General features: G+C 43.9%; 1 protein-coding gene across 2 annotated transcripts in view; it reads left to right on the top strand.

The window, feature by feature from the left end:
* NRK (Nik related kinase) overlaps positions 1–12,532 on the top strand; it is a 107,038-nt gene that overhangs the window by 38,800 nt on the left and 55,706 nt on the right. For both annotated transcript variants that reach the window (XM_057425168.1, XM_057425167.1), the window contains exons 3-6: positions 4,347–4,403; positions 9,903–10,028; positions 10,802–10,912; positions 12,394–12,484. In XM_057425168.1, coding sequence (XP_057281151.1) covers positions 4,389–4,403; positions 9,903–10,028; positions 10,802–10,912; positions 12,394–12,484 — 343 coding nt within the window. In that variant the 5' untranslated portion in view covers positions 4,347–4,388. The remainder of the gene's footprint in view (positions 1–4,346; positions 4,404–9,902; positions 10,029–10,801; positions 10,913–12,393; positions 12,485–12,532) is intronic.

Raw genomic sequence — 12,532 nt, 5'->3', positions numbered from 1 at the left:
GTAGGAATACGGGTGACTCGCAGATGGTTGTTGGATGTTTTGGCCACATTCCCCAGAGTTGAAATCTGCTTTTAAACTGAGAATTTAGGTGAACGATAAAAACTTTTTTTAGGGAAATGGGCCCAAGGTCCATTCCTGCCCTCTGCCCAGTTTCTGAGGAAATATACAACAGACGATTTTGAATCCGGAGAGGATGGGCAACAGTGAATTGCGCAGAGGGCTTGGAGGGCAATGCGCCTTGTTCTTCCTTCCGTTTTGGATTAAATCACAAAGGTTGAACTTCTGTGTGTCTTATCACTGGAAGCAAGTGAATCTGTTGATCTCATTGGTTTGGAAACAGTTAAAACAGCCAGTTGCTCCTAAGGAAATCAAAATGCCACCTTTTTCAAAACAATTCAATCATGCTCAGCTTGGTGACTTCAGTAGAAGGAGCAATGTGTGAGTTCCTATGAACTCTGGCTAACCACTGAGATTTATTGATAAATGAAAAACATAAGGGCTGGGTCCTTGAAACCTTCCCTTACTTAAGCACTAGTCTCAGTGTGTTACCAGAAAGCCCAGGGCTGGTTTCAGGATGTTTGCTGCTTTTAGAGATGTCAAGGAAAATGAGCTCAAAACAGTTTGAAAAGGTTTGTGTGGTTTTTTTGTTGTTGTTTTGAACTGTCAGCACAGTCACAGACTGTGCATTGAAGCAGGTGTAATGTGGAACACATTACCCTGCTCAGATCAGCTGCACAGGCTAATGGTTCTTCTCCATGTGAACATGCATGTCCTCTGAAAGCTTCACCCCTCTTAGTGTGGACTCTTGCTGTAACACACTCACTTTTTGGGAGGGAGGTTCAGTAGTGTGCCAGTGTGCAGCCATTACTTACAGGGACTGCTGGTGTTTGGGTCAGCTGTTGGGGGGGCTTTGCTTCAGCTCATTTTTTCTTGTTACTGCAGAGATAGTGAAGTTCTGGGGAGGAGAAGGAATAACATTTAGGATGTTCCCAGGCTTCTCTGGTTATTTTGTCTCTGCTGACTGACCCTTTTCCTTTGGCAGTATTTAAATGAGAAGTTTTATTTGTGTCATTTGGATGATGTCAGAGGCAAGCAGAAATGATACTGTGTGCTGTCCAAGTCTGCATCATTGCTTGTGGTGCACATTAGCAGGTACAGAGACTCCTGACATGTATTTCCATGCGATAACGGTGAATCCTTTGCTTTGGGAAAATGCGCAACTTTAATGAAAAGTAAATCTGCCAAGATGGTAGTAAGATCAGGATGTCATGATGAGAATGTTTTTGTGTAGATACACAGGTGTCGATACAATCTCCAAGATGCTTTTTCTTTTGTACACACTTTTAAATGACTTCATCCCTTTTAGACAATTGATGAAAGGCAGATGTAAATATATAGGTATGTTTGCACCTTTCCATGAGGTTAATCCACAGCCCTTTGCATTACCCTGCACAAAGTTGTGCTGGTGGGTGAAGGTGAGGTTCTTCAGCTTAATGCAACCAGGAAACGTGGAAGACTTTTCAAAAGATTTGGTAACAGCTGTTGAAAATAAATGGAGTTGAGAGAGGGAGCAGGAATGTTTTTACTGCTCCTTTTCTTTCTGCCTCTTGAGAAGGGTTCACATTCTCTCGTGGATTGAGCTGCTCTCTGTTTTGTTCCAGGATAAGGAGTCTGAAAGAACATAAGGGTTGAAGTGCATGTATCTAACAGAATTTGCTGCCATGTAAAGGCTGCTTTACCCAGTCAGCATTTATTGCAGGTGAGCAGCGATGGTTGGCTGCAGCCCTGTGTGTTTCCCTCAGGCTAGCAGTAGCCCTGCATAGTGTGAGGATGATGAGGCATTAAGACAAGGCACAGGGTGTGATCCTGCCCTCTCTGCACAACCTAAGCTACTCTTATCCAGCAGTTATCACAGTTGCAGAGATGGGAGCTTTCAGGAATGCAGGAGCAGGATTGTGTTGTGAATCTCAGTTAATGGGGGGGGGACGACACACTTGTTGTGTTTGTTTTGCACAAAACCAAAGGACTTGCTGTTTTTTTTTGCTAGTTTTCCAAACCCTTTTGGGGGGATTTAGTATTCTCATTTATAATGGTAAAAGTGAGTGAGAGCAGCAGGTTTGCATGCAGTGGCAATAACCTTATCTGTAAAATAACAGATGTCTGTTATACAGAGGGACAGTTTGACCAGGTGTCATGCTTTGAAGTCAAAACTGAATGTCAAGCCTTTGTCGTGTCCTTATTCTGATGAATATTCAATACCAAATGCAATGGTAGCCTCATATTGATGGATTTAGTTTTTCAGTAAAGAAGCACATCTCCATGCTTCACTGCAATTATGAAAATCAGTGTTGGTTCTTGATGACATACTCTGCAGCACAGAAGAGACTCATCGTTTAGACGGGTTGGTTGCCTGCTAAGTGTGGTGGCCAGAGACATGGAAACATCAGTGTACTTGACTCCAGCCAAGCTCTGGAGGTATGTCAGGGTGCCAGCATGTCTAATGTGACTATGTTGTGGAAGGCCCTCTCTCACTATATTGCCAAGACATTCAATGCCTGGAAACATTTGCACACAATGGCCTCCAACAAAGGAGCCATGGCTGTGCAGAGGAAGCTCCCTAACCGGGATTGACGTCAACTGGGATGGATGCTGACCAAGCACTGGCACTCATCACTTCCCAGCTGCACTTGGCCACGGTCATATGTGTCACTGGCCTGGGGAGCGTGTGTGCCATTTGTCTTCCTTCTGACAATGTCTGAATCCTATCATTCTAGTGTGTGAGAAAGAGCTTTGCAATCCCAGGAGTGTTTCCACAGAAAGAGGGCACTTACAAAGATACAAAAACTCAGCAGGATTTAATTTTGTGTAAAAGAAAACATGACTGTGACATACTGCCTGAGAATGAGGAATCATTTTTCATTGATGCAAAATTGCTTAGTCTTAGAAATAACACTCGTAAGCAGTTTTGTGCAGATAGAACCTGGGTTTTAAAATGACATCAACACAGCTTTTAATTTTGCAGGTGTAAATTGCACCTGCAAATCATGTTGTCTGCAAACTTCAGCATTTCATACTTGATTTCCTGATTTCCTATGGCTTGCTTAACTGATGTCAGTTATTTCAACGTACAGCTTTGCAAGCACTACTATTTCAGGAATGAAACCGCAGTCTCAAAGCTTCAAACCCATTTCTGAGCATTTGATGGAAGTGAGGAGTTAGTATGGGTAGCCAACCACACTGTTCATACAAATCTTTTGATACTACCCTCCAGTATGAGATTAGTGGGGGTTATCACGGCAAAAGACTGTATATCTTGAGCAGCTTGATCTAAGCAAGCCACGAACCTGCAATTTACAGCAAAATTCCTGGTTGTGTTTCTAACATAAATTCTTGTGAATCACATTTTGACAGTCTCTATATGAAGTTTACTCTTTTAATAGCTTCATTTTCTATTACCTTCCTTTTCCTAGCTGTGTTTTAAAAAAACTACCCACTTACCTCCTCTAAAATTAGTATCTGTTGCTTAATAATGCCCATGGTATGTTGGCATTTCACTAATGAAGTGTGTATGGATGTAGGCACGCAGGGAGTCAAAGCCCTGTGAGCGTTCTTCGCCACCACCACCACAGAAGATTGCATTTGAAAATACAAAGCCACTGCATGCTTTTTTGGGAGGTAGCTGAGATGCAGTTAACTCAGCTGCAGTGAGAATTTTGAAAACTAAGCATTTAAAAAAGGCTTTACGTTTATTTTTTATTTCCCCTCTTTTATAAAAACAGTCCATACAGCTCAGAGGTTCTTGGCAGCCACAGACAGGCTGCCAGATTGATGTACTGAAACCCAGCTTTCTGTCTACCCTGAGGTGAGCCACACCATGTAGGATGGGAAGGCAGGGACAGTGCCAGCTACCCAGCACCTTGCTTCCCCAGCACACAGCGGCCCTGGATTGCAGGACAAGGTTGTTCTGGTTGGGTCTTCCTGGGACTGGGCTGTGATATCCTAGAAGAGGAGGTTTGAGAGGTGGCAGCATCTGTTGAACTGGAGTTGGATGGATACCCGTAAACTCATGCCATGTTGTGCTCTGACAGCAGAGATCTCCTAGCATTGCTGCTTGCTTTGTGCTAAAGGGGGAAGTTCAACCCTGCAAAGCATAGCTTTAAAGCATGGTAAAGATATAGGCCTGATAACACATCACGCAACTTCACTTTGGTGGTTTTGGATCACTGAAAGGTTGTTGAGACGTGATTGAAAGCAAGTACTGCTGCCGAGCTGTTATATGCTTAATTTGTCGCTGTATGCATAATTCTCATACATGTTTTACTTACAGGCTTTTGTTATTTTAACAGGGTCGCCATGTGAAGACTGGGCAGCTAGCAGCAATCAAAGTGATGAATGTTACTGAGGTGAGTGCAAATCCAGTAATAAAAAAGTTGTCATCAAGGTATAAGGAAAAATAAATAATCAGCTCGTGAGAAGGTGGATAGCTTATTAAAGATGATCTAGTGATATAAATTAGGGTTTCTGAGCACCAGTTTGTGTTTTGTAAATTACTGAGAGGTGGTAATACAACCAGATTTTTCAATTGTACCTGACCACTGATGCAAAGCAATAGGGGAATGCATTGCTGTATATTTTGATGGTCTATAATAGCAAAGAGAACTCTCTTCCTGCGTATTTCTAGTTGTTTATCTGTTTCCAGAGATAGCAAGTAAAAGATTTCCTGTAACTCTGCACTGCCCCTGCTGAGTTTCATCACATCCTCTCCCCTTGCGTGCCACCCGTTCCTCAGAGCAGCTACCCTGACAGCTAGCAAGCAGGAACATATTAGAAATGTAAAAGTAGCACTTTTTTTATTGTTATTTGACAGATGAGAGGATGAGACAGTTTAACTGGCACTGTTGCTGCTCGCATTTAAAAGTAGTGTCAGTGCTGGAGCAGGATGTTGAAGAAGTTGCCAAGTATCGATTTCTGTTTCTTCTTTTAAGAGCGCAGCCAGTAGCGAAGCAGTTTGTTCCTTGAGACATTTGAAGCCCAGAAAAGTTGGGGGCACTCCCTGCATCCTCTTCTCATGTTTACTGGAAGTCTGTGGTTTTCTACAATGCAGCTACTCTCGCTGAAGACCATTCTGTCACTCTGGCAGTGTAGGTATGGAGTACAAAACTCCAGGATAAAGTTTGTCCTCTTGCAGTGCTCTGAAATAAAAACCATGGCTAAGTCTGCCAGTGGTGCACCTATATGTGCTGTTTTGGATGAGCACAAGTAAGCCTTGCCAGCGTTTTTCTGTATGTCTTTTGATTGTCTTGGAAGACAGCAGGACAAGTTGATGGCTGTGTGGGCCTTGTCAAGTAGAGCAGTCCAGGACAGTTCTTTCTGGTGTAGGAATCCAGTCCTGAACAGGAATTGGTCTGAATGGTACATTGGTTATCTGTACTTAAAGCCCTACTGCAGTGGGCTAAAGCATGTCTAAGGGCTGGTTTGGCGCTGGCTGCTACCTTGTCAAATACACATGTGTAGTTGCATTGCCAGGTTTGCTCTTCTCTGTGCACAGAGGATGTGTTTTTTAAATGAGTGCTACATGAGGTTGGTGGGATTTTTGCGTTTAGCTCTGCAGGTACATGGATGAGCAGGTGCTTTGGCTTTTAAAAATGGCATTTACCAAACAGGAGGAGGCTGCTGGATTTTAGCAGGTGAGGAGGTGGGGTTTGAGTCATACAGATTCTTCAGATCAGAGTACCTGCATGCTTTGGCAGAGGAGCTGACATGACAGGTCCTGGCACAGGCTCAGAAGTGATCAGAGTTTCTATATGGACTGCTCTCATGCTTTGCTGGGTCAGTCAGCAGTGCGTGAGGGCTGGCCAAAGATGACACTTGTAGGCAGAGGATGGGATTGAACAAGGGTATCTCGTATGCTAAGGGTCTTCTGAGCTCCTTTCTTGCTACTTGGAGATTCCTCAGTGGGGTTTTTCTCCCCCAGCATCATGCTTTCATCACTAGAAAATCCAAATTAAGAGGTCTTTCAGCTAAAACATTTCATCATAACTGGTACATTTCTGCCAAAATATTTTGTTTCACCAGTTTTTCTTTCAGCAAGAAATAATTTAATCAGAAATTTCCTGGCTAGCTCCAGCTGTGATTGTTCAGCTCAAAGATCTGGGGCACACCAAGAACTAAGCAAACTCGCTCTTCACTGTCATAAGCTGCAGCCCTGGGCTGGTTTCCCAAGAGCAGCAGCAGGTTGTTGTGGTCCTTGAAGGATCCTCTGGATGTCTGTCAGGAAGTGCTGCCACGTGGTGTTACAGGGAGAGTGGGGAGCACTTTGAAATGGTCGAAGGGGAGCTGGAGTCAATGTATGCTCACGTGCCTCTCCACACAGGCACTGCTTCCTGTTGTCTGATGGTGCCAAGCAAACAAAGTGCTTACAAAGAGGTTGGATTCTTGCTGCTTTTCAGCTATTGGTGCAGGTGATCAAAGAGCTGTTCTGCATCAGGTCATTCTCTCTCTGTCCTTGTGTTCAGTCTTTCCACATACCAGAATAACGTTTAAATGAGAAAATTATCATTAGAACTGCCCGAGTGCTAAGGGGTCTCTTGGTGAAGTGTTTGTCAGCTAATGATCTTGTTTCCATTTGAGGTCAGAGGCGTGTGCTTTCTAGCTTCTTAATGTCATTGCAGATAGGCCACATCTTCAAAACCAGCCTTTGATCATGAACCTGTCATCTTTGTGCGTGCTGCCATCTGTGCCCAGAAATGCATTGGTTTGTGAAAGCAAACAGCTTTTTGCACCTGCACATCTGTGAGCTTGTTTCCTTTTCTAAAGCACATGATTTATGAACAGATTTCTGGGCCCCAGGGAGATGTGGCTGATGGTAACACTGACAAGAGGGGGTATCCTGAGCATGTGCACTGAAAAGTCAAGGGTGCTTGTGTCCCCAGTCACCCTGCTTGAAGGATGTATGTAGTGCTGAGACTTAGCAAGTCCATGTTCACTTCTTGGCCCATGGGACAGAATGGCTCACATTTACTCTTCTGCCTCGGTTTCTCCATGTAAAATAGAGAATTTTTTTCAAAACTCGCTCAAGCACTGGGCAGACAGAGTACTTTTTGCCCACTTGTCCTCTTGTATAGCCCTTTACCTTACAGACTGATTGGTATTTGAAGTCACTTCTCTTGTCTTTGGAGGATGCAAGTGTTTGGCTTGGAGGGTTTCTGCTCAGCAGTGGTGGGGCTCAGCAGGGAAGGCCCCTGTCCAGTCTAAGCAGTGTCTTCCCAAGGCACTCATGCTGTATCTGAGCAGCGTACAACAGTGTGTGAACCCAGGTAACTGCCTCTACGGGCAAGGATGGGCAAGGGAAGAAGAGGCAGGTGCAGAAAGGGAGCAGGTGGCAACTTCCTGGGTAAATAGATAAGGACACAAGATAAAGTAGGAATTAGATCATCTTGCAGGTAATGGTAAAAGAGCATCATGCATGTGCAGCTGCTCTGCTCTTGGCAGTGCATGTAGAGGAGCCTACCTGGTATTCCAGCAGTGTTCACAAACAGGCACATGCTTTTCTTTGTTTTAAAAACGTGGATGCAAGATTGCCCATTAATAGAAAGTACTCAGATAAGAGCTGTGCCAGCACAGTCCCAACATCCAGTAAAATAACTGGGCAAAGGAATAAGAGCTGAAAAAGAGACAACAGCTATGAGGAAGTGGTTGAAATCTGCCAGCTCCCCAAGGGGAACTTTGTGAAAGCTGCAGGCTGGTGCTGGGGGCATAGCAGGGAAGCTTTTCAGTCAGGCCTGCAAAGTTCCTGCAGGTGGGCAGAGTTAAGGAGAACCCCAAAATCCTAAAATCTGAAAACATGTTAAGTAATCTGGGGTAAGGCCTTTACCAAAGATGAACATTGCCCCTCTGCATGTATGGTTGCCCTAGCAGAGGGAGTGTGCGGAATGCCAGAGGGGTGCCAGAAACTCGTATCAGTGACAGGACTCTTGTGGTCAGGTCCAGGATGTTGGTTCCCATGTCCTTACTCTGCCTCCTTTTCCTCATGAAAGGTGTCTCCACCCTTTCATGTGCGCTGTCTGGAGTCCTGAAGGGACTACAGCCTTGTTTTCCCACACAGAAAGCATCAGCGCAAGCTCTCGGCTCCCTTTTGATTTTACCCTGGCCCTGTGTGGAGATAAATGGGATCTTGCTTGTGAAGGATTTTCTGCATGCTGTTCGGGAGTCAGCTCTCTTTTCTCTTGGAGACTCCAGGTGCTGCATCAGGCTCCTTCTTCCCCTCTCTAAGTCAGACAACATCCAGGGCTGTATCAAGCCAAGAGTTAAGGGTCCTTCTTTCTCCTCAGTTGCAAACAGAAGTGAAAAATCTAGTGTAATGTGTGCAGCTGTAGAGCCTATGTTCAACAAAGGGGCTGTTTTGAAACCTGAAATGGCTCATTTTGCTTCAAATGGAGTTGTTTTACATTTCCCATTTCCTAAAGCTTAAGACAATTAGGCTTTAGTTTGGTAACATGTCTCCTGTGGATTGGTGTTACCTGGGGAAAACTCACTGGTCCCTTCTGTTCTGGTCAGAATGATTTTTGCGTGGTCTTATTTAAGACGCATCATATGCATATGCTTGAGGGAATTTGGCTTCCACCCGTCAGGCCTTAATGTTCTGCTACAGGTAGAAAGAACTACGCAGCTGGTTTTGTACGAGTGTTGTGGTGGTTAAAGGAATGCCTCCGTGGCAAAGCTACTGGAAAATAAGGGAAAGTGCAGAAAAATGTCCTGTGGGGCTGAGCTGTTCTTGCTGTCTCTGTTTCTCCCTTCAGCTGGTAAGTGCTGACTGGGATGTTTCGCAGCAAGGGGAATTCATTTTCAACTTTGTCATAGTCCTTTTAACTATACAAGGACATCTTGCAGCGCCGCTTATTTTCTATTAAAGCAAATGAGACAGCAAAATCTGTCTGTGTTTCACCAGGTATTGTGCACCCTTTCTCTGGTGGCAATACAGCAAACAGGCTAGGTCTGGGAGGACCTCCTCACATCCTGAGAAAAGGGAATTTCCTCTAACATAATTATTGAAACTTGTGATTCCATTAGTTGTCCTGTTGTGCACAGTGCTGTGCTGGGTAGAAGAGAACATCAGCCCTGAAGAGACTGAAACAAAGACAGTGGGAAAGCAGGGCTAGCTAGTGCCTGGAAGGAGGTGTCTAGGGGTGTGCTAGCCCCCCAGCAGGCCAGAGACTTAACTGATGGCATGATGTTAGGAATCGGGGAAAATCCTGATTGTCCAGATTGACTAGCATCACAGCCGTAAAGGAAGGAGCAGATCCTAACCCTGCACTGGCTGTGGAGTTTGATTTGTGGTGAGTCGCCTCCTTTTTGGCTTCAGTTTCCCCCCAGCAAGACCCTCCACAGGACTGGGAAGACAAATTGGCTGATGGGTTCACTAAGTGCTTTTCCAAGTGTTTAAGTAATGGAGTGTTAGGAATACTTTTGTTTGAATCTGGTTAATTTCTCTAAGACTAAATTACTGCATACAGAAACCGAAAATGGGGAGTAATAGGTCCTAAGACCCCTGAGGTGCAGTTGTTATACCCGAATGGGGATGGTTTTAATTCATTAGGTCAAACCTTAGCAATTCATTGTTAAACTCTATGGATCAGGGTGATTCATTCATCAGTTTGGGTCTGTCCTTCAGTTGCAGTCTCATAATCGCAGGATAACTCAGGTTGGAGGGAGCCTCGGGGGGTCTCTGGTCCAATCTCCTGCTCAAAGCAGGGTTAGCTGTGGGACCAAACCAGGTTGCTCAGAGCTGGTTCCAGCTGGGTGTTGGAAACCTCCAAAGACAGGTGGCCCTGCAACTCTGGGCAGCCCTGGAACTCAGTGATCTCTGGCTACCTAAAAGGGCCTTCTGCTCTCTTTTGCTACAGAATGAAGAGGAGGAAATCAAGCTGGAGATAAACATGCTAAAAAAGTACTCCCATCACCGGAATATTGCTACATATTATGGCGCATTTGTAAAGAAAAGTCCTGCAGGCCAAGATGATCAGCTCTGGGTAAGTGTCTAGTGTCATTTCTGTTCATGATATTTACAGCTCCTTTCTGTAGAGCTTCAGCATGCTTGGCTGGGGCTCTGCCTCAGTGAAACTCTGAAGTCATTGTTCTGAAGAGTAGCATGAAAGAGAAAAATTGCTGCTCCCAAGACATCTTTCACCCCCTATGATTTCCTTTGAGGATGGACATAAAGATACTTGTGACTCGTGCTGTCATTCTGATTTGTTGCTTGAGCTGTTTTTTTTTTTCTTTCTTCAAATTAAACGTTTCTGTAATTTGTTTATTTTTAATGAAAGTACAAAAGAGCTTGTCCTCATCCCCCCTCTCCTTTTGCTTGTTACTTTCCTCTCCTTTCTTCAGTTGGAAAATAAAAAGGGAACAGAGGAATTGGTAATAAAGCAGAGAAGAAAAATGAATCCTCAAGTTTTTTTGGCCACAAGATTTTTGAAGCTCTGCAGCAAAACGAGGCATTTCAGATGTTGAACACATTCCCATGTTGCTCAGTGCTGTTAGCTCATGGGCTTCTGATTGTGTAGTTTCTGAAGAAAATAAAAGTACCCATAACCTACAATAGGGGGGAGCACTGCTGAGGCTTTTTATTTACTCAGTGATGTGTGTGATTCAGGAAATGAGATTTTATGTCACTTGGCATCTGGAAAGGTCGCGTGTAGCTTGCCACACCTTGATTGTGATGGGGTGGGTGTTTGCACATGGTTTCTCTGCTGGCACCCTGTCAGTGCTCTGGTAAAGGTGTATTAGGTTTGTCTCTCTGCAGTTGGTGATGGAGTACTGTGGTGCGGGCTCTGTCACTGACCTGGTCAAGAAGACAAAAGGGAACTGTTTCAAGGAAGACTGGATTGCATACATCTGCAGAGAGGTTCTCAGGGTGAGTTGTGCCAACAGAGCTTCGCTCATTTGCAACAAAAAGGTCTTTCCAAGCCTTTGGTTGCTAATGTAGCTCACTAGTGAGCTTTACTGTTTAAAGGTTTTGATCCATGGGGCTCATGGGCTGTGGTCCTTGAGTTCAGAAGAGCCTGAAAAGCCAGCATGACGGCTGCTTGACATCCCATATTATTGTAGTTAATCCCATTTTCTGCATGAAGTACAGAAAATTACTGTTTCCTGTGGCAAGTAGCCATCTTCTGAAAGTCCAGATTCCGTGCATCTAGAGAAGTAGGTTTTCTGTTTTTAATAAGTCTGTCCTCCACATCAGGAGATTTTACAGTGCATTGCTTCAGCTGTTTGTGCTATGTAAGACCTTTAAGATCTTTCTATTCCTAGTTCCTTTACCTGCACACACTCAGGGACTTCTTTTCCACACTACTAAAAGCAATGTTGACTAAACAGCATTCCAGAATCTTAAAGGTGGCCCTGCTGGGGCAATATTCCCCAAGGCAATTCTTGGGGCTGTATTTCATTCTATGCAGGTGTGTGTTTTTTTCTTTTATCTTTCTCTTTTGTTTTGTCCTGGAAGCTACAGAGGATAAAACAATTCCCAAGTGTAATCTAGTGAACTACACTGGAAAAAAATGATGCTGGAACCTGTCATTCTGAATTCAAAACCCATTACAGAGTTACTGATCCATCTTCCTTGTAATGGAGTTTTCTTTCTTTTCTAAATAATGGTAAAATAAATGTGTATTCTGGGAGCTGGAATTCAAATGGCATGCTGAAGTAGTGCTTGAATAGGGGTCAGTCTTGCTTCCGGAGCAGAGCTTCTGAGAAGCATGCTCAGTAGAGAACATTGGCCATCTTACAAGGATTTGGCATTAGAATGCAGATTAATATAACTATAGCTGGAAAGCATAGGGAGAGCTTCAGCAAAGGAAATAAAAACCTTCATGTTCTGGTCAGGTTGCTCTTCATTTTGTGGCTATAATATCTGTATTAACGCAACTGATGTTAAAAACATTTGGTTTACACTCATCAAATATTAACTGACTGAAAACAATACTTGCTGCATTCAAAAAGAGGAATTTTGAACTTTCTGTGGTCCATTTACCATTGAACACAGTCTTGCTGAATGCAGAATTCAAGCCACTTGGCTAGACAGCTGCTGTTTCCTCTTTTGTTTGCTTTTAACACATGATATAGAGGCAACCCTTGATTCTGAAGCAGAAGTTTAAAATATTGGTAGCTTGTTGTCTTCACACTTGACTTCAGACGTGCTCAACTACTGTCAGGCCTGTGGCTAAAGAAGACAATCAAACTTGCAGTTGCTGTCCTCTCTTCTCCTTGAAACTGGTGTCTTCATGTTGCAAATAACATCTGAAGGACTTTCTCTATGAATAAAGTCTGACAAAAGTGTAAAAAGGCAACAATGTCAATGAGAGGAAATAAAATAAGGAAAGTCTGTTTTTCCTTTAGGGCTTGGCACATCTTCATGCTCACCATGTCATCCATCGAGACATTAAAGGACAGAACGTCCTTCTCACAGAAAATGCAGAAGTAAAACTGGGTAAGTTTCGTTAAATGTGTGCTAGAAACCTGTTTGTCGTATTTGAAG

The sequence above is a fragment of the Pezoporus wallicus genome, unplaced genomic scaffold (genome assembly GCF_028554395.1).
Source record: "Pezoporus wallicus isolate ANWC-B61680 ecotype Strahan unplaced genomic scaffold, APGP_CSIRO_Pwel_v1 scaffold_6445, whole genome shotgun sequence".
In the NCBI taxonomy this organism is placed as follows: domain Eukaryota; kingdom Metazoa; phylum Chordata; class Aves; order Psittaciformes; family Psittacidae; genus Pezoporus; species Pezoporus wallicus.
Note: the sequence above shows the minus strand (reverse complement) of the source record. Positions and strands in the feature narration are given on the sequence as shown.